The following is a 21,294-nucleotide window of genomic DNA, read 5'->3' on the forward strand; positions in this document are numbered from 1 at the left end:
AAGACAGAAAAAGATAAAGCATATATTATCTGAATCGGTCTGTGTACTTTCAATGCCGCGATGACACCATAATGTCCTGTTGCCCAAATGGATGCAAATAAGTTGTCTTTCTCCTCTTGCTGGGGGGTGGGGTAAGGGAACTCTTCTTGTTGTGTACATCGCTGAGGTGGATCCATGACTTTCTACCTGTGACTTTCACCACTGTGGGAGTAGCGTAGATCACCTCGAAAGGCCCCTTAAATTTAAGGTCCTTCCACTTGCAGATAGTTTCTCCTGAAAAATCGATCGCCTGGGAAGGGCTGTAGTTGCAGACACTGTGATGACTCTTGTTTCTCTGGTAACGACTCGTCTACAGGTGGATCATGATCACTGCAATTGGGCCCAACCAACCTGGCAAGGTGTAAACCTGACAGATTTTGTTAGCTCCCTAAGGTACCCCTGAAATTCTTCCCCTAAAATCTGCACAGAGGGGTGTGCCTCTGAGACTGTGCATGCAGGTAAGAGGGGTATGCAATCTCCTGCCTGTGATTGTTTAGTGCGGGGAAAGGTGATGGTCAGAACCCGGCTGATTGGAGAAGGAGAGTCAAACGGTGCAACCATGACTTTTTCAATTTATTACATGCCTTTGCAAGTTTTGTTTCTATAAACGATTTGTATGCTCCACTATACCATTGGCCTGTGGGTGATAAATGGAGCACAATTTGTGTTTTATACCCAACAAGTTGCATATTTCTTTAAACATTTAGTTGAAAGTTGTGTCCCGTTGTCACACCTGAGAATGTCACAAATCCTGCACTGGGAAAACTCTTAACACACCAGACATATCTGGGTGCTCATTTGGTATCTGGTTTAACACAGGGGCCTGCTTCAGTCCATCGAGAGAATGGGCAAACCACAACAATTAAATAATGAAAGATACTGCAGCTGTTAACCATGTCCCCATATTCGATGTGTAGGTGTCGAAAGGGCCCCAAAGGGCGGGGGCAATGTCGCCTTAAGTGTTCTAATGGTACGACCAGTGGTATATCTTTGGCAAGTGATACAGTTGGATATAAAATCTTCAAAACAAGCTCTTCAAGGTTGGGAATGAACCAGTAAGTCTGCAGCAATGTATTCCTTGGACGTGTCTGTTGGAAAGTGTAACTGCTAGAGCGCAACGGTGAGCAACGTTTGGGGCATAACTGGTTTCCCTGAAATATTCTGTCTCCATATGAGGTCAGTGGGGGAGAGAGAGGGAGAGAACACCCCTTCTTTGTCCATAATTCTTTCCTGTTGAGGAGCCTGTGTTTGCAGTTCAATGAGCTGGGTCAGGGGAAAATCATTGTAGGGACCTGTAATTTCTACCAGCGGCAATGATGATTCAGAGGGGACTGTCATTGCGATTCTCTAAATCTGCTGCTTCTTTTGCTGCGAAGTCTGCTTCGTGGTTGCCATAAGCAATTGGATCTTTATTTGTTTGAGCTGCACATTTTACTACCACACCTGCTGCCGGGAGCGCTAATGCATCTATCAATCTGGAAAGAAGTGCAGCCTTCTGCATAGCCGTACCATCTGATTTTTCTTAAGCCCTCACCTCTGCCATCTGGACAAACTGTAGTGTACTGTGGATGTGACGTAAGCTGAGTAAATGATAGTGGAGCACTCTTGCAATGGTTCTATTTCTGTTATTAGGGCTACAAGCTCTGCTGCTTGCGCAGAATAGTAGGCGGGCAGTGGCCCCTTCACTAACATGTGGTAATCCTCTGCTTCAAGGCTCACTACTGCTGCCACATGCTCCTGGCCCCAGTGCTCTTACCGAAGAGCACCTTCCAGTCCCCCTCTTGGAATGCATCATCTAAAGCGGGTACTTTAATCAATGGTTTCCTCATGCATGGCGCAACCATGTACTGTGTCTGTTGCCTGTACTGGTTCTGCAATAAATTTAGCTGGATTAATGGTGTGGCACCTCTGTGAATAGAGGGATTTGACAGTATGACCTCGTAGCCTGATGCTTGTTTGATGGTAAGAGTAGTTTTTGACTTCACTAGGATTGTAAAAACTGCATGCTCCACATAAAGGGTTACTGGGCACCCCATGGTTATGGTAGATTTCTGTATGGCAAATGCAGCGGCTGCTAGAACCTGATTGCATGGTAAGACCGCTGAAATAAGCCAGGCGCTTATGTCCCAGAGAGGTCTTTTGGGTGAGGACAGCCGTCGTCACCAGCATGTTTAGAAATTATTTTGGTTCACATTCTAGTGTGGCCAGACCAGGGGCACTGCTGATTGCCTTCTTGAGCTCCTGCAATGATTTAAACATCTGGCCGGTCCAAACAATGGGTCCCTTTGCTTTCTGTGCTTCCTTTAGCCCTTGCAGTAGGGGTTTGGTATATGTGGACTAGTCCAATATCTATGCTTGACAATAGTTGCATAACCCTAAACGCATTTGCACCTGCTTGATCATGGTAGGCCGTGGTGTGTTCTGTACAACTGTGGGCCCTGCCAATGATATCTGCCCAAGATGCACACCGTCTTGCTGACAATACTGCAGTTTATCCTTGTCCACTTTGTATCCCTTCTTTGCCAATAGGGTCAAAGGTTTTACTGAGTCATTCCTACATAGCCATTCTGTCATACTACAGACCAGGAGGTCATCCATGTACTGGATCACTGTGCTCTGTGTTTGTAAATTCTCTGAATCCATATGCAACACATGTTGAAAATTCTGGGGGATTCACAGTACTGTGATGAATCTGATGATGTCATCACTTTCCCCGGATGTAGCTTTTCATGTTGCCAGGGGATGGATATGATATGATATGGCATTTATAACGTGCCTATACACAAGTGTTTCAATGGCTACCTGATCCTGACCCTGGGGGCTGCTATATGAGGGAGGGCCACATGGGGGGGGGGGGGGGGGTTCGACCCTCATGGAATGGAATGGCATGGCATCGTCGGAGGAGGTTGCGTATCCACGATTCCCTTTTAGGGTTGTTCCTCCATTCCACATGCCATGATAGCATACTGTAACCAACTCCCTCAACGGCTTGCTAAGTCTTGGAAGCCTGCGGGGGAAAGTGCGCAGTGTGTTGGCGTCCCCCAGGGTGTTGATTCAGCTTGTTTTCCCGCAGTGCGCTTCCCCATTTCCATTGCCAGCATAGATCGGAGCTATGCCCTGTCCACAGCCAAGGACTCAAAACGGTGGCAAACCTCTGTGATGGTGAAGTCCACAGAGTGGTGGAGTCACCATTTAGAGATGAGGGGGGTGGGTCTTCCTTTCCTTTTCCTGCGTTTCGGTGCAGGCTCTTGGAGTGTTGGCGTTTTCTACCAGGTGATTCCAGGCTGGTCCCATTGCATTGCTGCCTTTGTAGCATTGTAGGAAGCAGCTCTGAGAGCTGAGAGCTATGAGCTGTGAGAGTTTGTCGGGGACCACACTGATTATGCCCCCTTTCAGCAACCCATGGGAGCGCACAAGTTGCGGAAAGTGGCCGAGGCTGAGGAGACTCTTGCCCAGGAGATAAGCTATGAGAAGAAAGGACTGTTGGGAGTATTGGGTGTTCCTGTGTTTATTCCCTTTTTCGCATCAAACATCAAGGCCCTACATTAATTTCTCAATATGCAAGAAGATAAAAATGAGCAAGAGACATTTGAGCGCAAGAAGCCGACAGTCAAAAGGAAACTTGCAGTGGGTCTCCTCTCTACAGGTGTAGGCACGGGTGCTGGGTAAAAATGCCCGGTAGCCTCACAAGAATCTCTGCGGAGGCTTATACTCTCATAAATGAAATCAATCGGTTTCTTGACGCTAATCAAATGGTTTGCGTGTCCAAAGAACTGGCTAACAAGACTCTGGAACTCCCACCTACTGATACTGTGAGCAGATTCCCATGACTCAAAGCTATGGATGGGCATAGTATCACTTCTGGCGAAAAAGGCATTGGTGGTAATATTGTGACTGCGGCCACTAGGAAAACGGAGGACTTGTCGTCAGGCCGGTCTGGAGTCCCAGGAGGGTCAAATATTTCTGTGATGGCACCAAAGGGCAACAAGGGAGAAACGGCAGCGTCACTGCCCACTATGGCCATTATCAAATACCGGAAACAAATCCTACTGCGAAGCACACCGGCCTAACCGGAATTGATCTGGGCCGGCCAAAAAACATTGTAATTTATTGACCAACCACATTGGCCATCGGGCGGGGGGCTACATCACTGGCCTAATCCTGTCCCTATAAAAATTACCATGGACAATAGGACTTCAATTTCGCAGGAGCACCATTATGACTTGATTTTGCTATTAGACACAGGCCGAAAATGCTCTAAATGTTTTGCAGTACCCATGGAAACTATGGAAGATGAGGGCACTGATGTTAATGCATGTGTTGTTTTTCAGAATGGCTCTCCTCCAACGAGCTTAGTTTTAAATGACTGACTTGCTCACGTGTGCTGAGAGCAGCCCACCCTCCAGCCCCTTGTTGAACTCTAGTATTCTTCATACACCCAGTCCACATAATACATGCACCCTGGACGCCCCGGTCAATGGTGTGGCTCCAATAGCGAGTGTTTGCCAGTGTAGCATAGTTTTGTCAGAACTAGCAGACTTAAATCAGTGGCTGATCCTTGTACTTGTGGATGTCTATGGGAGAGGTGGAGACACGGGGAATTCACCTATTCCAGTGAAAGTTATGGGGGCTTTTAAACCCCCCAGAGGACCCTGTCCAGTCTAATTGTGTTGATTCAACATATAAGAGGGGTACTAGTACGAACGGGACAGGACCTACCTGCATAATTGGAGAGACTGATGATTCTAATAGTGCCCAGGTTAATATGGTACCCCAGATTTTAAATATTTCCTTCCCCCAAGAATTTACAACAGGTTCCTGGATCAGAGTAGTGTAACTGTTGCATCAGCCCGAAACCAGGTGTCTGGACCGGTTATCTAGTTCCGGCACAATTACTGTGAAGTCAGCTGGAAGGGTTGATAATGTAATACGAAACTCTGTATTGAATGGTGCCTATCCCAAGGGAAGTAAGCCACGTCCTAGGCAAAGGGTGACAACCATTAAGGTGAGGGGGGGTAGTCATATGGGAGGGGAGTACAGTATTCCTTTATAAGGTTCCCGAATTGGCCCTGAATCACTGAGAAAATAAGAAAGCACTTAACTGCATCCATTGGCCGTATACAGTATGTTATTCGCGAAAATATTGATATACGGACTAGATGGACCCTTCGGGGTGGGGTGGGGGGGTGATGTCTTTGATTCTTTGCAGGTAGACACCCCCCCCCCCCCACCCCAACCATCACCCCCCGATTCCCCTCTCAGTTGTGAACCGGAATGCAATCCATAGGCAACTCCTGGAGCACCGCTGTACTCCCTTCCTTCGTTTTGCTCTCAACATCATGACATTTCACAAGTTGTCTCGTACTCTGTTTGGGGCTATCACTTTCATAACCTTCTTTGGAGGGGACAAAAATGGATCCCTTACTCTCAGGTTCTTTATTCTGACCCAACTGCCTACACAAATCAGTTTCTTATCCACACAGTTTGTGCTGTCAAACCAATGTTTCACCAAATGCTCCACCTCGATGTCCATTCGCGGCTTTCAATATGCCTCCCATGCTCTACTTTTTGTGGCATTCCTTCCTAGATGTCCTCTAGGCGCAATTTCCAAAATGCAAGTCCTCGTCCCCTTCAGGGGTACAATTTTCTCTCCCCTGCCTAAGACCTCACCATCCACAACTCTGCCTTGACCTGTTCAAACTGCGTTCTGACACCAACAGCCCCTCTCAGCAGTGGATTAATTCTTTTAAGCTCCCTGTAAAGCCCTAGAGGCAAATGCAACCACACATTCCTTTCCTTCCTGCACTTGCATCAAGGCAGCACCTAGCACTACAATGCTGGCGTCAGTCATCAGAAAACGTTTTGCAACAGGGATTAAACATGCAAAGGGTGGGAGCACCCATAATACTGTTCTTGAATAGAGCGAATGCCTCCTGACATTCCACATCCCAGTTGAACTTAGCACACTTCTTCGATAATCCTCTTAAAGGAGCACACATAGAAGCAAACCCCTCGATGAATTTGGAGTAATACTCTGCTAACCCCAAGAACGCTCTCAATGCATCCTTGCTGTGGGGCGCTGGGGCCATCAACACAGCATCCACCAAACTCATTTTAGGGCTGATGCCTCTCCAGTCTGACATGTCCCAGATAGGACACTTCTGTCATTCCAAATTTACACTTTTCCTTCTTAATGGTTAGCCCCACCTGACGCAAAATACTCAGTACCTCACATGCATATCTCTCGTGGGTGCAACAACCAGAATATTATCCTGGAAAAATTTTGCAGACTCGGATCCCTTGAGAACAATTTCCATCACATGCTGAAGAAACACAGCAGCTGAGGCAAACCCAAATGGCATTCTCTTAAATCGGTACGCCCCAAAGGACGTGACAAAGGAAATCAGTGCCCTCGAGTATGTGTGCAGAACAATTTGGTGGTATGCATTAGACAGATCATTCGCATTTCTTGCACCTTGGGCAGGTGCTAGTATCTACCCAAATGTTATTGTTGAGGGACCTGAGGTCCACACACATCCTTATGTTGCAGTCTCCCTTCCGTGCAATTACAACTGGGGACAGCCATTCTGTTGATTCTATGGGTTCAGTCATGTAATTCTTACAGAATTTGTCAAGTTCAGATTTAAGCTGCTTCTCTCTCAACAACAAAGGTACAGCACAAACTTTGTGCACCACATGTTTCGCTCCCCTCTTCAAAACAATTTTGTGGCAGAACCCCTTCAAGCACTCCAACTGGTCAGAAAACACACTCTGGAACTGTTGGCACAAATCCTATCCAACAAACATTGCAGTCTCCGGGGCATCCAGATTCAAGATAATTTGCAGCTCTTTCTGGTATCTCCAGCTAAGTAGCAACACCCCTTTATCTGCAACATACCTCTGATTGTTCTATCTTTGAATGTGATCTCCACGCACCTCCACCCCCACAATATTGATCTGGGAACCCTATATACTCTGGGCCATATATCGGGGGCTTCCAAGTCATCCACTGCAAATCCCAACGTTTCTAAAGCATCCATCCACACATGCCATCCTGCTCAACCGTCTCCGTGATAACCTGGGTATCACTGGTCAGGCTCTGGCGTGGCTGACCTCTTTCCTCTCCAATCGACCCTCCCAGGTCCAACTGGTGTCCTTCCTCTGACATCTTTTTCTCCACCTGTGGTGTCCCCCAGGGATCTAATCTCTCCCCCTGGCTGTTCAACCAGTATCTGGCACTCCTTGCCCACCGCATCGCCGCTCTCTGCCTCAACTTTCAGTGCTATGCAGATGATACCCAGCTCATTCTCAGGCTACCCTCAGCCTCCTCCTCTCCTTCCCTCATCTCTGACTGTCTGTCTGCTATCCAGGAATGGTGTGCTGCCAATGACCTCTGCCTTAATGCCAGTAAGACTGAGATTCTACTCATCGGCACACCCACTCCCTCCTTCCCTGCAGCTCTCTGGCCGGCCTCTCTTGGCCCTCTTCCTGCTCCTACCTGCAAGGCAAAAAACCTCAGGGTTATCTTCGACTCCACACTCTCCTTCTCTCCTCATATATCTGACGTCTCTAAGAAGTCACACTACCAGCTGCACCTCCTCAGAGGTATTCTTCCTTCCTCTCCTTCCCCCAGAAGCTCACTGTCTCCCGAGCCCTGGTTCTCTCAAAGCTGGACTACTGTAACAGCCTCTATCTTAATCTGCCTGCCTCCACTCTCCGCCCTCTGCAACTCATCCAGAACAGAACTGCGAGACTTGTCCTTGGCCTCAAGCTCAGGGACCGTATCTCTCCAGGACTGAAATCTCTACACTGGCTCCCAGTGGCTGCGAGGATAAAGTTCAAAACCCTCTGCATTGTCCACAAGGCCTTCTGGGGCCTGGGGCCTAAATACCTTCAACTCTCTCTTCCTAAATATCTTCCTTCCCGAGCCCTTCGCCCATCCGTCTCCAACTCCCTCAGGGTCAGCCGCTTCTCGAAGCAACGAGCTGGGGGTAGATCTCTCTCCGCAGCAGGGGCCTCCCTCTGGAACAACCTTCCTGCCTCCCTGAAACTTGAGGAGAACCATCTCCGGAAGCACCTCAAAACCTTCCTCTTTGCTTCTGCTTTCTCTCTCCCTCTTCCCTGCTAATTCTCCGCTGAAACTTCACTGTATCTGCAACTGGGCCACTCTCACCGACCCCGGTCCTGGGCCCAGCCACTCTCCACTTGCACTGCCTCCCTGGCAACCCCTGCACTGCGGGACGGTCTCTGTATCCCTACAGCCCCCCCTTCCCAGCACTTGTCTGCACTTACCTTGCACTTGCCACCAGCTGGCCCTTTTTATTTATTTTATTCTACTTACCTTGTACTGCACTTCCCCCCCTCCCCTTCCCCATGCACTTTCTCCCTTCCCCCTACCCCTGCACTTACGCGATCTGAATGACACCTGGCCTAGTAGGATCGTTGTCTGTCTTCCCCTTTTTCCCCCCTCCCTGCCTCGTCGCGCCTTGAAACACTTGTGTATAGGCGCGTTACAAATGCCATATCATATCATATCACAGTGTATTTGGAACCAGAGTCTGCCATCATCCTCAGTTTGCTCCCATTGCACTTTACACCATGGGACATCTACATCACCCTCATCAATACCAGCAATAAGTAAGTCACTCACTCCCTCTTGAAATACATTTTCTTCCTCTACATATCTCACATCACTGCCACTCTTACACACTTTGGCCAGGTGCCCTCTCTTCTTGCAAGTCCTGCATACAGCATTTCTGGCAGGGCAGCGAGAGCTGGGAGAGAAGTGGTCCCCTTTGCCACACGGATAGCATGCAGTGTTCATTCTCGCCCCCATCATTTTTCATCAATCCACAAAGAGCTGCTACAAATACGCCCACTTTCTCTCCAGACTGTTCCAAACAGGAAATAAACAAATGTCGCTCCATGACAACATTCACACATGGATCAAATTGAGCCAGAAGCGCCTGCTGCCGAGCCTGGTAAACATCTCTGGCGTCCCCTTGCCCATCACCAACAGGTATTACCGGCAAGGTCTCGTAAATCCTCTGACCTTCCACACCCAGACAGTTGAGCAGGGTGGCTTGCTTACTTACAGAGCCAAACTCTTTGCTTCTAATTGCAATGAGGTAAATGTCAAAATGTTGCTTCCACTGGATCCAATCGATGGCAGGTATCACCTGAAACACAGGCGGAGCCTGTATTGTTGCCTCCATTTGTACCTGGTGCGGCTCCCCAAATTTCAATCCACTGTCCAACAGGCAATTACAGGCAAAAACAGAGAAAAATGCACCCGCTTCAAGGCTGACAATTTCAGTTTGTAAGGTTAATACCACAATGCTCCATGAGGTGGCGACAGAAGACCAAAGATCCTTCACACTCCAGCGTGAGTTCAACAGCTCGACGTTAATGTGTTGCGGGCAAGTTTCCCCATAGAAACATCAAGGAGGAGAGGCAATTAGGGAGGCTGGAGTCAGGATTCCGGTGTGCACGTTTATTTCGAGAGAAACGTGCTCCCAACAAAGGAGCCGTACCATCCGCCCCCCGAGTCCCTGGGCAACTGCTGAGCATCCTCCTGCTAGCACCGTGTCACACAGGAGCATTCAAAGTATGCCCCTGCGCCACCCGCTGCAGAGGGACAGCAACCCAGGGACCCGCAAGACCACAACGTACGGGCGCAGCAGCACAATACATACCCATCTACACGTTCCACCTGCATATGTACATTCGACATTAAGCAGGAGCACTTGACAGGCTCCGTAAACCTATGTGCATTATCGCTCCCGAATGATTGCCAGCACTCAGCATTTTCCCAATTAAAGGACCTTGTATCCCGGTAGGTAGACATGCACTTTATTTGGAAAGTGCCCATCGGCAAAACTCATGAACAAGGCTCAACATCCACAGCATAATCGAAATGTACATAAAAACCTCTGAATGCTTTTGAGCTTCTTCTAAACGCGGTCTTGCAAAATGAAAATCAGACATAAAATCTTTGTTATAATTCCTAAACAAGGGCATGACTTCCCTACATGACCTGATATTGTTTTAATAAAATGAGGTCTTATCCATCTCCTTCTAAAATCTATGAAAATTAGCAAATTAATAAAAAAAATGCATGATGTCCTTCTTTGTCCATACTGCATGCACGCAACTTATTGATTCGCAACCAAAATTAATTCAGGCCTTTAAGGGGAGCAAATTTGATCGAATCATAAGAGTTCTGCACTCAGGAGACTTATCAAAGTTCATGAAGTCTTTTCCACAGTAAATCTTTCTCCGTTGTCAGAGTAATCCTGCTAGAATAACGGGAAACCTCTGCATGAGTGCGAGCAGAGCCAAGGCAAGGCTCGGGAACTTTGAAACAGAGGGCCTCACCGGTGGGTTGCTGCCGGACCTGTAAAAACATACCAGCGTTTGACTTCCCGGTGCCACCAGCTCATTACGAGGCTAGCTGCCGGGAAGTCAGGCGGCGCCGGTGTATATGTTAATCCCCATTCCCCGCCGGTGTATTTGTTAATCCCCATTCCCATAGTCCGATAGGAGAAGGGACATGGAAGCACCGGCACCGTTGCTTCAGTGAAGGGCTTGCCTACCGTGACCGCTGCGCCTGGGAGGGTCAGACCTGTCACGCACAGAGGCTCCGGCAGGCAAACCTGAAGTTTGCCGCTCCAAGCCTACACAACTAGAAGCCAGGCCGAATTTGCGTGAATCCAGGCTATTGGGAACATTTGGAAGGCAGCTGTGCGGGCTGGTCCATGCACCTCCAGCAGGAATTGCTTGGATGCACCTTCCTGTTTCAAGGGCTTGTTTCCCAAAAACGTTCTCCGGGCATGTTTTCCTGAGGTCCGCTTATCGGTTGCGGTTGTTGTATGCAACCTACGAGAGAACAAGGAGTACAAGCTGGATAAAGGTACTTTTATAGTGACTCTGGTACTCTTATAATCCACATCCACCCTCTGAGGTATCTGGTCATTTCATCTAAAAAAAAAAACATTGTATCTAATGCCATTCCATCGAATTTCTTTTCCATCTAAACATTTTTCATCTAATGCATATTTTTGGCGGGTAAAGGGTTAATTTTTGTTCAGGTGCATTTTAATGGTTAAAAAAACGGGTTTGGTAGGGGGACCCCCCACAAAAAAAATAAAAACAAATTCATTAGATGGACATTTTTTAGATGGAAACATTTCGATGGAATGGCATTAGATGCAATGTTTTTAGATGAAATGACCATCTAGGTTGAGACACTGGACAGGCTTATTAGGGGACGTGGTGTGTTTTTTCTTTTTGGCCGTTTGAAAGTCCTTGTTTCAGCACTCTCATATAATTGTGTGCATACATATTACCAACTACATACTACTTCAGTTAGACTGTTTTTCCAATCTCCTATATGACAGCAAGAGCGACCGGAATGAGAGTAGCAAGCAGAAGGAAGATGAACGGAGGGGAGATGCTGTTCGGTCCTGGGGAAACCCAGATATGCAAAAGTGTACAGTAAAGGATGGTCCACATTTTTTTTTTAAGCTCTCTAAAACCTAGCCTTATCCAGAGCACAGCTACATATGTACCCATAAAATAATCAATACTGGGTTTGCCATTTCCTTTCGCACCCATCTTCTCTCCCTGCATGTAGCCCTGCGTTACCCTCTCCCCATATTCTCCGACTTTACCCTTAATCTTCGATTCTTCTAATTGTATGCATATTTTTGTACCGTATTATTGTCTCCTTGTACATAGCTCCATTAGATTTGCGCTACATAAATTCCATAACATACATTCCACAGTCATGACTAACTTTGCGCCTCTCACGTTTTTTTTCTCCTTTGGTTATAGATTCTTGATGTGAACGTGAAGGCCACTTTCCTGTTGGTGAAGCTCGTGGTCCCTCATATGCAGAAACGAGGGTGAGGGCCCTCATGTTGCTGAGTGGCGTTGTGGTGTCTGTGTGTTCTTGTGTGTGTGTGTGTGTGTGTGTGTGTGTGTGCGTGTTCTCGTGTGTGTGTGTGTGTGCGCGCGCGCGCAAGAGAGCGAGAACACTGCTATCTTGTTGGAGCAATCAGCCGCCTTCATCATTCTCCCTGTCTGAGGACCTTGCCCCCTCTTACAGTTGGCTTGGCTGATCATCTCCCCCATACTGTTAATGTTGCTTCCCCCTCTCCACAGGCCCTCCCTCTGCCTCAATGCTTGATGACCTGAATACTGTCTAGAGCAATGTTTCTCCTCTCACCTGTGCCCCTGACCCTCCCTGTCTAAGGGTCTGTCTCTTCCCTCTGCCTCAATGCTTGATCTGAATACTGTCCAGAGCAATGTTTCTCCTCACCTGTGCCTCAGACCCCTGACCCTCCTTGTCTAAGGGTCTGCCTCTTCCCTCTGCCTCAATGCTTGATCTGAATACTGTCCAGAGCAATGTTTCTCCTCTCACCTGTGCCTCAGACCCCTGACCCTCCTTGTCTAAGAGTCTGCCTCTTCCCTCAGCCTCAATGCTTGATCTGAATACTGTCCAGAGCAATGTTTCTCCTCTCACCTGTGCCTCAGACCCCTGACCCTCCTTCTCTAAGTGTCTGCCTCTTCCCTCAGCCTCAAAGCTTGATGATCTGACTACTGTCTACAGCAATGTTTCTCCTCTCACTTGTGCCTCAGACTGAGGATCTCGCTCCTTTCTCTCAATACAGGGCTGGAGCCATTGTCATTGTGTCTTCCCTAGCAGGATACTCTCCCTTCCAGGTGAGTCGCTTTTGGGTTTGCAGGACACTCTACAGCAATGGAGCCTCTAAGAGACAGTCTATTGCAACCAGACCTCTCTAGGACGTAATCGTACCAACGTGAGCTGAATGTGACCAATATCCACACACAGGTGCTTTCGCATTCTGTTAGTAATCTCACACCCTAACATAGTTGGCAAAATGTGGCATTTATTTTTTTGGGAACACGTGCAGCATGCGATAACAAACCATTTTGTAAAACCTCTTTCACGCTTCAACTTCCCAGCAGAAGATGGCCTCTATTTCCATAAGAGACATCACTCAAACATTGCGAGATGCCCTGTTATTGCATAATAGATCTCACTTCCGGCTGTAACCTCATCACATAACGCCTGCATGCTCTTACATCCGCCAAAGGTCCCCTTTTAACACCTAGACTGCGAGGGTGAGGACTTGTTCATTTGAGTGCTTGGAGACAGATGTATATAATAAGCCAGCCTGTTTGTCAAAGTAATCTGAAATCCAGTGCTCAGCTGGTAGTGGGTCTTTTTATTGTGTTATGTCACTACAAGCCTCAATCCCCAACCAGGCATAATCAGACAAACGGGCATGCTGGAATCCCGATATGAAACGAGGCGACGGCCCGCCACCCAAGTTAAGGGCCCTAGCGCAGCGAGGCTCCCTTAACGGGGACAGCAGTGCCGCTACTGGCTTCAAGCTGCCAGGTGCTGAACTGGTTCTGTTTTAGGTTGCAAGTTATAACCATGGCCAACAGACATCTTTTGATAAACTTAAGATCATCGTTTCTGTGAGTTCCCAGGAATCCTGTATGACCAATTGCTTGAATTTTAAGGATGAAGTCGGCAACTGTTTAATTTTTATGGGGGTTTCTTTAAAGGGAAGGCATAAGGAGGCCACTGAAACACTATCAGTCAAAGGTGACTCCTGAGTCAATGCAGACATCACTCAGTCACTAACCTGCGAGGATGAACAGACCCCTCCACTTTCCATCCCGTCTGAGACCACAGACATCCTTGATGTTTTGCTCATTAACCGGAGTTCCGTTTCCGGCTCTTTGAGATGCATGAGTCGAAAAGGTTATTCTGAAATGGAGTAGACCGTTACTGGGAATAGGAGAATGGTCCATGGATTTGCTGCACCTTTTATCTTTCAGACTCTCGGCCCCTACAGTGTGAGTAAGACGGCCCTCCTCGGCCTCACGAAGGCACTGTCTCCAGAGTTGGCGCCCATGAATATAAGAGTTAACTGCTTGGCACCTGGGCTCATCAAGACCAAGTTCAGCTCATCAGTGAGTATGTGCCATTGCATAATGCACACAGACCCATGCATAGTTGGGGCTTGCTTGGGGGTGGATAATATACCCCCAGGACTATTGCTGCTGCTATTTACATACACAGGGAGAGCTGAATAGTGTTGCTGGTCTATTGGGCTTTTTTTGGGATTCTGTTGCCAGACATTATGATTTGTGGGTCGGGAGTTCATTTTCTGATGCTTGCTTGCTTGCTTTGCCTCCAACCTGTATTTGCTTGGACCATCCACAACACTGTCCACAATAATGCAGACATTTGCTTCACTACACAATTGGAATACTTGTCAGCAACTTGCTACATTGTGATTGTGTCACCTGGATGTAACGCATTGTCCTTCTTATGGACCATTGTACTCCAATACGAATATCTGTAAGAAGACTTTCCTTTCTGTGCCAGATCTCCGCTTCACTCTGAAATCGCAGCTCGCAATCCCTAAACTGTTCTTTGCATCAACCGTGTTATAACCAACATTTCTTGAGTTAATTCTCTTTTTCTGAGGACCATGGGTGTGTTCTTTGTCATTCTTTGGCCCTGAATGTGCTCCATGACATTCATTCACAATGGAAGGGCACATTGAATGTGTTCAGTGACATTCATTCATTCACAATGGAAGGACACATTGAATGTGTTCAGTGTCATTCACTCACTCATTCATTCATTCACAATGGAAGGACACCCTGCATGTGTGCAGTGTCATTCCTTCACAATGGAAGGACACATTGAATGTGTTCAGTGTCATTCACTCATTCATTCACAATGGAAGGACACCCTGAATGTGTGCAGTGTCATTCCTTCACAATGGAAGGATACATTGAATGTGTGCAGTGTCATTTATTCACAGTAGAAGGACCCATTGAATGTGTTCAGTGTCATCCATTCATTCACAATGGAAGGACACATTGAATGTGTTCAGTGTCATTCATTCACAATGGAAGGACACCCTGAATGTGTGCAGTGTCATTCCTTCACAATGGAAGGACACATTGAATGTGTGCAGTGTCATTCATTCACAGTGGAAGGACACATTGAATGTTTGCGGTCTCATTCATTCACAATGGAAGGGCACATTGAATGTGTTCAGTGACATTCATTCATTTACAATGGAAGGACACATTGAATGTGTTCAGTGTCATTCACTCACTCATTCATTCATTCACAATGGAAGGACACCCTGCATGTGTGCAGTGTCATTCCTTCACAATGGAAGGACACATTGAATGTGTTCAGTGTCATCCATTCATTCACAATGGAAGGACACATTGAATGTGTGCAGTGTCATTCCTTCACAATGGAAGGACACATTGAATGTGTGCAGTGTCATTTATTCACAGTAGAAGGACACATTGAATGTGTTCAGTGTCATTCATTCACAATGGAAGGACACCCTGAATGTGTGCAGTGTCATTCCTTCACAATGGAAGGACACATTGAATGTGTGCAGTGTCATTCATTCACAGTGGAAGGACACATTGAATGTGTTCAGTGTCATTCATTCACAATGGAAGGACACCCTGAATGTGTGCAGTGTCATTCCTTCACAATGGAAGGACACATTGAATGTGTGCAGTGTCATTCATTCACAGTGGAAGGACACATTGAATGTTTGCGGTCTCATTCATTCACAATGGAAGGACACCCTGAATGTGTTCAGTGTCATTCATTCACAATGGAAGGACACCCTGAATGTGTGCAGTGTCATTCCTTCACAATGGAAGGACACACTGAATGTGTGCAGTGTCATTCCTTCACAATGGAAGGACACACTGAATGTGTTCAGTGTCATTCATTCACAATGGAAGGACACCCTGAATGTGTGCAGTGTCATTCCTTCACAATGGAAGGACACATTGAATGTGTGCAGTGTCATTCATTCACAGTGGAAGGACACATTGAATGTTTGCGGTCTCATTCATTCACAATGGAAGGACACCCTGAATGTGTTCAGTGTCATTCATTCACAATGGAAGGACACCCTGAATGTGTGCAGTGTCATTCCTTCACAATGGAAGGACACACTGAATGTGTGCAGTGTCATTCCTTCACAATGGAAGGACACCCTGAATGTGTTCAGTGTCATTCATTCACAATGGAAGGACACCCTGAATGTGTGCAGTGTCATTCCTTCACAATGGAAGGACACACTGAATGTGTGCAGTGTCATTCATTTACTCACAATGAAAGGACACATTGAACCTGTGCAGTGTCATTCATTCATCTTAGAGGGATTCCATGACTTCATTAATGTCATTGATTCACCAAGTTCGGGCTCACACATTGTGCCGGATTTCATTCATACACCCTCGGCAGAAGATAATGTGATGCTCGGTTTCCTTCACTCAGTTGGAGAGAAACATTGTTCATCCTGTGGTGACACTGCCGTATGGGCTCAGTGTTTATTTATTCCCTTGGTAAGAAGGCATATGCTCATTCGTGTTAATTTCACCTGCTGGAAACAGTTGATGTGGGCTTCATTAATTCCAGTGGCTGGGCATAGTGAATTTCCTCCTACATTTTGCAAAGTATAAAAACATAGTGGCATACCTTGTCATTCGTTCATCCTAGCAGGACACATGACATGTGCTGTGGGCATTCAATCCCCTGGAACGATGCACTGAATGTGCGTCTTCACGTTTGTGGCTTCACAATTGTTTACACATGCTGCTATCCATGTGTCTTATTTATCTTCACATCTTCGTATGCGTATTTTCACATGCCTCTGTTCATTCAAGCCTATTCCTTTTGTTGTCTTCAAATGCATCTCATCAACTTCCTCTCTTCACATGCATCTATTTGGATGATTTTCTTTTAATGTGCACTTTTGCTTGCATGCCTTTATGAACACTTTTTTTTTTTTTTTATCATCCAACAGCTCTGGCAAGATGAGTCTATGATGAACCACATGCTGGCCTCTCTAGGTGTCCAGAGGTACGTTCAACTCCTGGCTTTCACTTACCTGTAGCGTTGTCTGTGCGGCTTAAGGCGAGTGCCTAGGCTAAGCACCATAGCTGCCCTTTGGGCTTCACAGACGCCACTTCACCTCTCATCGCTATTTCAATCTCCCCAAAAGGTTCATGTGCCCATCCTGGAAAGTGTTAGGATGACCACTTCTCATAACCTTAAACAGGCTGATGCCAAACTATGGGGAGATGTTCAAATGCTCCGCAACAAATGCGCAATACCAAATCTCCAATCTCAACTAATCTTTGTAGCCTATTTCATACAATGTTGCCCTGTTAAGGATCTGTGCATTACTTTCAGAATGGTACATATTTGTATTCTTTCACGTCAAACCTGTCCCCAACTATATTCTTTAATCTTAGAAGCAAACTTGTGGCTGTTGAAGTTCATTCATTATTAGCCTTCTCTTCTGAATATAGCTAGGGTTTTTTCCTGTTTTAGGGGTTTTATTTTTTTACTTCTGGGGTGTTTTTCCAGTGTTTTCAAAACACTTCAGAATCTGTGTTTCAGTGTTTTCTTGTTTGCCCCCTTCAAAAAATGGCAGATAACTGTTTTTTCCAGTGTATCACACACACATTGTATTGTTTCATTGTGTACATAAGTAGAGTAATATCTCTCAGCGCAGGATGCAAAGCTGAATCTGCTGATCCAGCAATTTCTAACCTTTCTAAAAGTGGACATTATTGTTGTAAACCATGCAATACTTTCAGGGACTCTGCCCACCCTGTAGGTATTGCAATTTGACACCCTGCGCATGACACGATTTATGGCTACATAAGCATCTCCCCCACATCACCATTACTCACTTCCACCAAGTATGGACTCGCAATGCCACATCTTTGCATTGACATCTGCTCCCAGAAATGTCTACCTGAACCCCCCCCATCCCAACGTATCCTAACCACCCCACCACTACATCACAAGGTAGTCATTTGCATCACCCAAACAAACCCCTCAGACATGGGCATCTGCCCCCACTCTGTGTCATGTCTCTGCACTCCCTGGAACCTTCCTGCTTTACCCCCAGCATTTCCAGCACCAACGCCTCTGTCCCCCTAGCATCCAGGCCCGGCTGAGGATGGTTCGGGCCCCCTGCTTAGAGTGAAATTAGTCTGAAGGAATCGTAGGGTGCATACATTACAGTGGTGACAAAGATACGTTTAATAGCCGGTGATTATCACGACTGGCCAGCAGGGAGCTTAAGCACTAAGTGCCCACTAAAGAGCTCTAGACCCTCATGTGGAGGTACCAGTGTTGGAAGGCAGTGAGGTGATAACACTTCTGTATTTCCTGTGCGAAGAGAAAAACCCTTCACAAGAATGCTGCACAGAGAAGGTGTGGCCAGCAGCCATGGAGTAGGACGGCATCCCTTGCAGCTCCTGCATGATCCGTCAAAGATCCGCTCCTAAAACCAACAAATAGCCAGAGCCAGCAATCCAAAACGACAGCGAAGCTAAACGACAGTGTGGGGATTTAGCAGACCACCTCTGCAAGCTGATATTCGCTGAGCAACAGCAATTCAAAGACCCGACACTGCCGAAATCACAGACTGGCAAAAAACGAAGATGGCACCCCCAGCATTATAGAGGAGCAGAGCGGCATACATCCGTGCAAGCGAGGGACGAGCGGACACACACAGTAGCCGGGTCATGTCTGGAGAAGCCCTTGATACACAATCGGATATGGGGGAAGATGGACTAGGAGGCTGCCGGAGTGGCGGAAAGCGCCAACACACACGGAAAGTAAGGGCACCGTAGGCAATGTCCCCCCCCTTCCTTGGGAACAATAGAGCGCAAAAACAGGACGGTAAAATACGCAAGGCGCTACTAGCAAATAGGCTAAAAAAGATTATCCATAAGCTAACACATCCCGATCAGACGGGCTACATGCCAGGTAGAAATATAACGTGGAACCTACGTCGCCTACACCATGTTCTTGATAGCACCAAATCCCAGGGCACACACTGCGCGATAGCCACCCTGGATGCCATCAAACCATTTGACTCCATCAAATAGGAATGGCTATATGCCACGCTTAAAAGATTCGTCCTACGACAGACATATATAAGATGGATACAAATAGTATACACTAAACCAGTCGCCTGAGTTAAAATGGGCAGGCACTTCTCAGACCTCTGGGAACTAGAAAAGGGCACAAGGCAGGGCTGTCTGCTGTCCCTGGTACTGTGTATCCTGGCCATGGAACCAATGGCAGTATACCTTAGAAACAAATACACAGACGCTGGAATCAACATAGATGGGACATGCCACCTAATATCTATGTACACAAACAATACGTTATTATATTCCTGATGCTTGTTAATCTGCTTAGAATCACATGCTGTGTATATAGTCCGACATCTAGTGGTAATCGGAGTATTGCATCTTTCTTTCGAAGAATGAAAGCGGACGTCGACATGGGCGTGACTGTAACACTATCCCTAGCGTGACGTGTAGCGTACCCACAATCCGTCATGCGTCGCGGTCCCTCCGTTTTTTTTCCTCCCAACTAGTTGGTCGCCTTATGCAGAGCTTGCAAGAGTTTATATTGCTAAATATTGTTACTTTGACCCACAATCTACGGTCGTCTAGTCTCCTTTTCAATGACTGCTTTGTCGACTTCCTGCCGCCGAAGACATCCACTACTGCTCGGCAACTGGTGTACTGATCGACGTCTGTCGACCGCGTGGCCTTGGCCCTCCGGCCAGGCCCTTACATTACAGTAGGGAGATTGGGGCCCTGGGTTTATACTTTTCAAGAATGCATTTCCTTTTCCCTTCTCTTTCCCTATTTGGTCTGGCTGCCATCTACCTCTTCTATGGAGAAGACGCCCTTTAAATTTTGTCTGTCGTGTAACGGCAATTTCCTGTGGAAGGACACCTATTGCAATAGGTGCCTACCTCGAGACCACGATGATTGTTCTTGTAAATCCTGCAAGCTCTTTTGTCCCTACGGAATGAAGGCCGAAAGTTAATTGGTGGTGTCACTTCGGATGACGAGGACTCCAGCGGCAGCCATGGCTCCGACCTGGAAGCCATAGACTTTTCGGCAGAACCCTCTGGTTCCCAGATGCCCGTCCCCAGCCCGACATACAGGCCACTGGCTCTGTTATGAGGAGTTCACACCCCGGCGACAAGGATAAACACGCACCACCTAAGCCCAAACGCACAACCCCTAAGGTCTCCTCGACGGACAAGTCGAAGAAGTGCGTAATGCCAGCAGGCCCATCAAACTTTGATGGTGTCTTCCGAACCTCATGGTTCAGCGCCCTCCATGCAACCATCTTCTCGGCATGCGACTGGGCTTTCTTCTCACAAGGGCGTTCCTCCTCCCCCTCCAAAAAACACACAGTCGCCGACACGCTGTCCAAGGGCGCACAAGCACCTAAGGCTTCGGTAGAGTCATCAACCTCAACGGCGCTGCAAGGCGCTGTTGGGGAGAATTCTCATAAATGGCTAATTCCCCTTACCTAATAAGTCCCTCAGCAGCTTTGCTGGATTTCTAGGATTTATTTTTTTCACATGGTAAGAGTGTGAGCCTTTTCCCCACTCTTACATGTGTTTTGCTGTGTGTGTTTTCACTTTTTGTGTGATCTTGTGCACTGGATCTCACCTACTCCATGCCCTCATATTTTCATGTGTGTTACACAGCACCTTCAGTGCAGTGACACAGGGTTGTCTTTGAGACTTCCCAGCGACTCCATTTTCTGGGGCCGACTACTGTCCCCCAGAAAAGGGTAAAGTTGCCATTAACTTTACTTTAGTCACTTTAAACCACAGACCCAATGCACCCCATGTTACATGGAGTATTGGAAAGGGTTAACTCTTATCCCTTTTCGTCTGTGTCTCTTGGAGCATTGTTTCGCTCCTTTTACATTAAGACTTGGCTGGTGGCAGTGGTATCTGCCCTAACTTTTCTACCGTGATTATCTTATATAAACGTGGTATTGTTTTAGGCTATTATATCAGCCTTGAACATAAACCTGCTTGACCAAACACATTTTATTTTGGCTCCAGCTGGGTTTAGTCGCCATTTCTTTTTGTTAAAGTCTTTCTCGTGTTTTTCTCTGCGCGCCAAACCGGGGATGACTCCTTTGTTCGCTGTCTTTTCATGGGCTTCTGCACAGAAGCCCTCCTTAAGGCACCTGATAGTCTAGGTAGGCAGGATGTGAGGGAGGGATCTTTGGACCCCTGCCATGGGTTCCCTTGGTAACCCAAGTCGCACTCCTGTTTGATTGGCTAAGGGTACTGTCCTTGCCAGGAC

At 47.1% G+C, this 21,294-nt stretch overlaps 1 protein-coding gene across 3 annotated transcripts in view; it reads left to right on the forward strand.

The window, feature by feature from the left end:
* LOC138521234 (dehydrogenase/reductase SDR family member 4-like) overlaps nucleotides 1-21,294 on the forward strand; it is a 157,024-nt gene that overhangs the window by 131,513 nt on the left and 4,217 nt on the right. For 2 of the 3 annotated variants that reach the window (XM_069633926.1, XM_069633927.1), the window contains exons 5-8: nucleotides 11,875-11,945; nucleotides 12,714-12,765; nucleotides 13,918-14,052; nucleotides 16,944-16,999. In XM_069633926.1, the coding sequence (XP_069490027.1) occupies nucleotides 11,875-11,945; nucleotides 12,714-12,765; nucleotides 13,918-14,052; nucleotides 16,944-16,999 (314 nt within the window). The remainder of the gene's footprint in view (nucleotides 1-11,874; nucleotides 11,946-12,713; nucleotides 12,766-13,917; nucleotides 14,053-16,943; nucleotides 17,000-21,294) is intronic. The other variant, XM_069633928.1, reaches the window with a different exon arrangement.

Source organism: Ambystoma mexicanum, chromosome 13 (genome assembly GCF_040938575.1).
Source record: "Ambystoma mexicanum isolate Mex_15411 chromosome 13, UKY_AmexF1_1, whole genome shotgun sequence".
NCBI classification, from domain to species: domain Eukaryota; kingdom Metazoa; phylum Chordata; class Amphibia; order Caudata; family Ambystomatidae; genus Ambystoma; species Ambystoma mexicanum.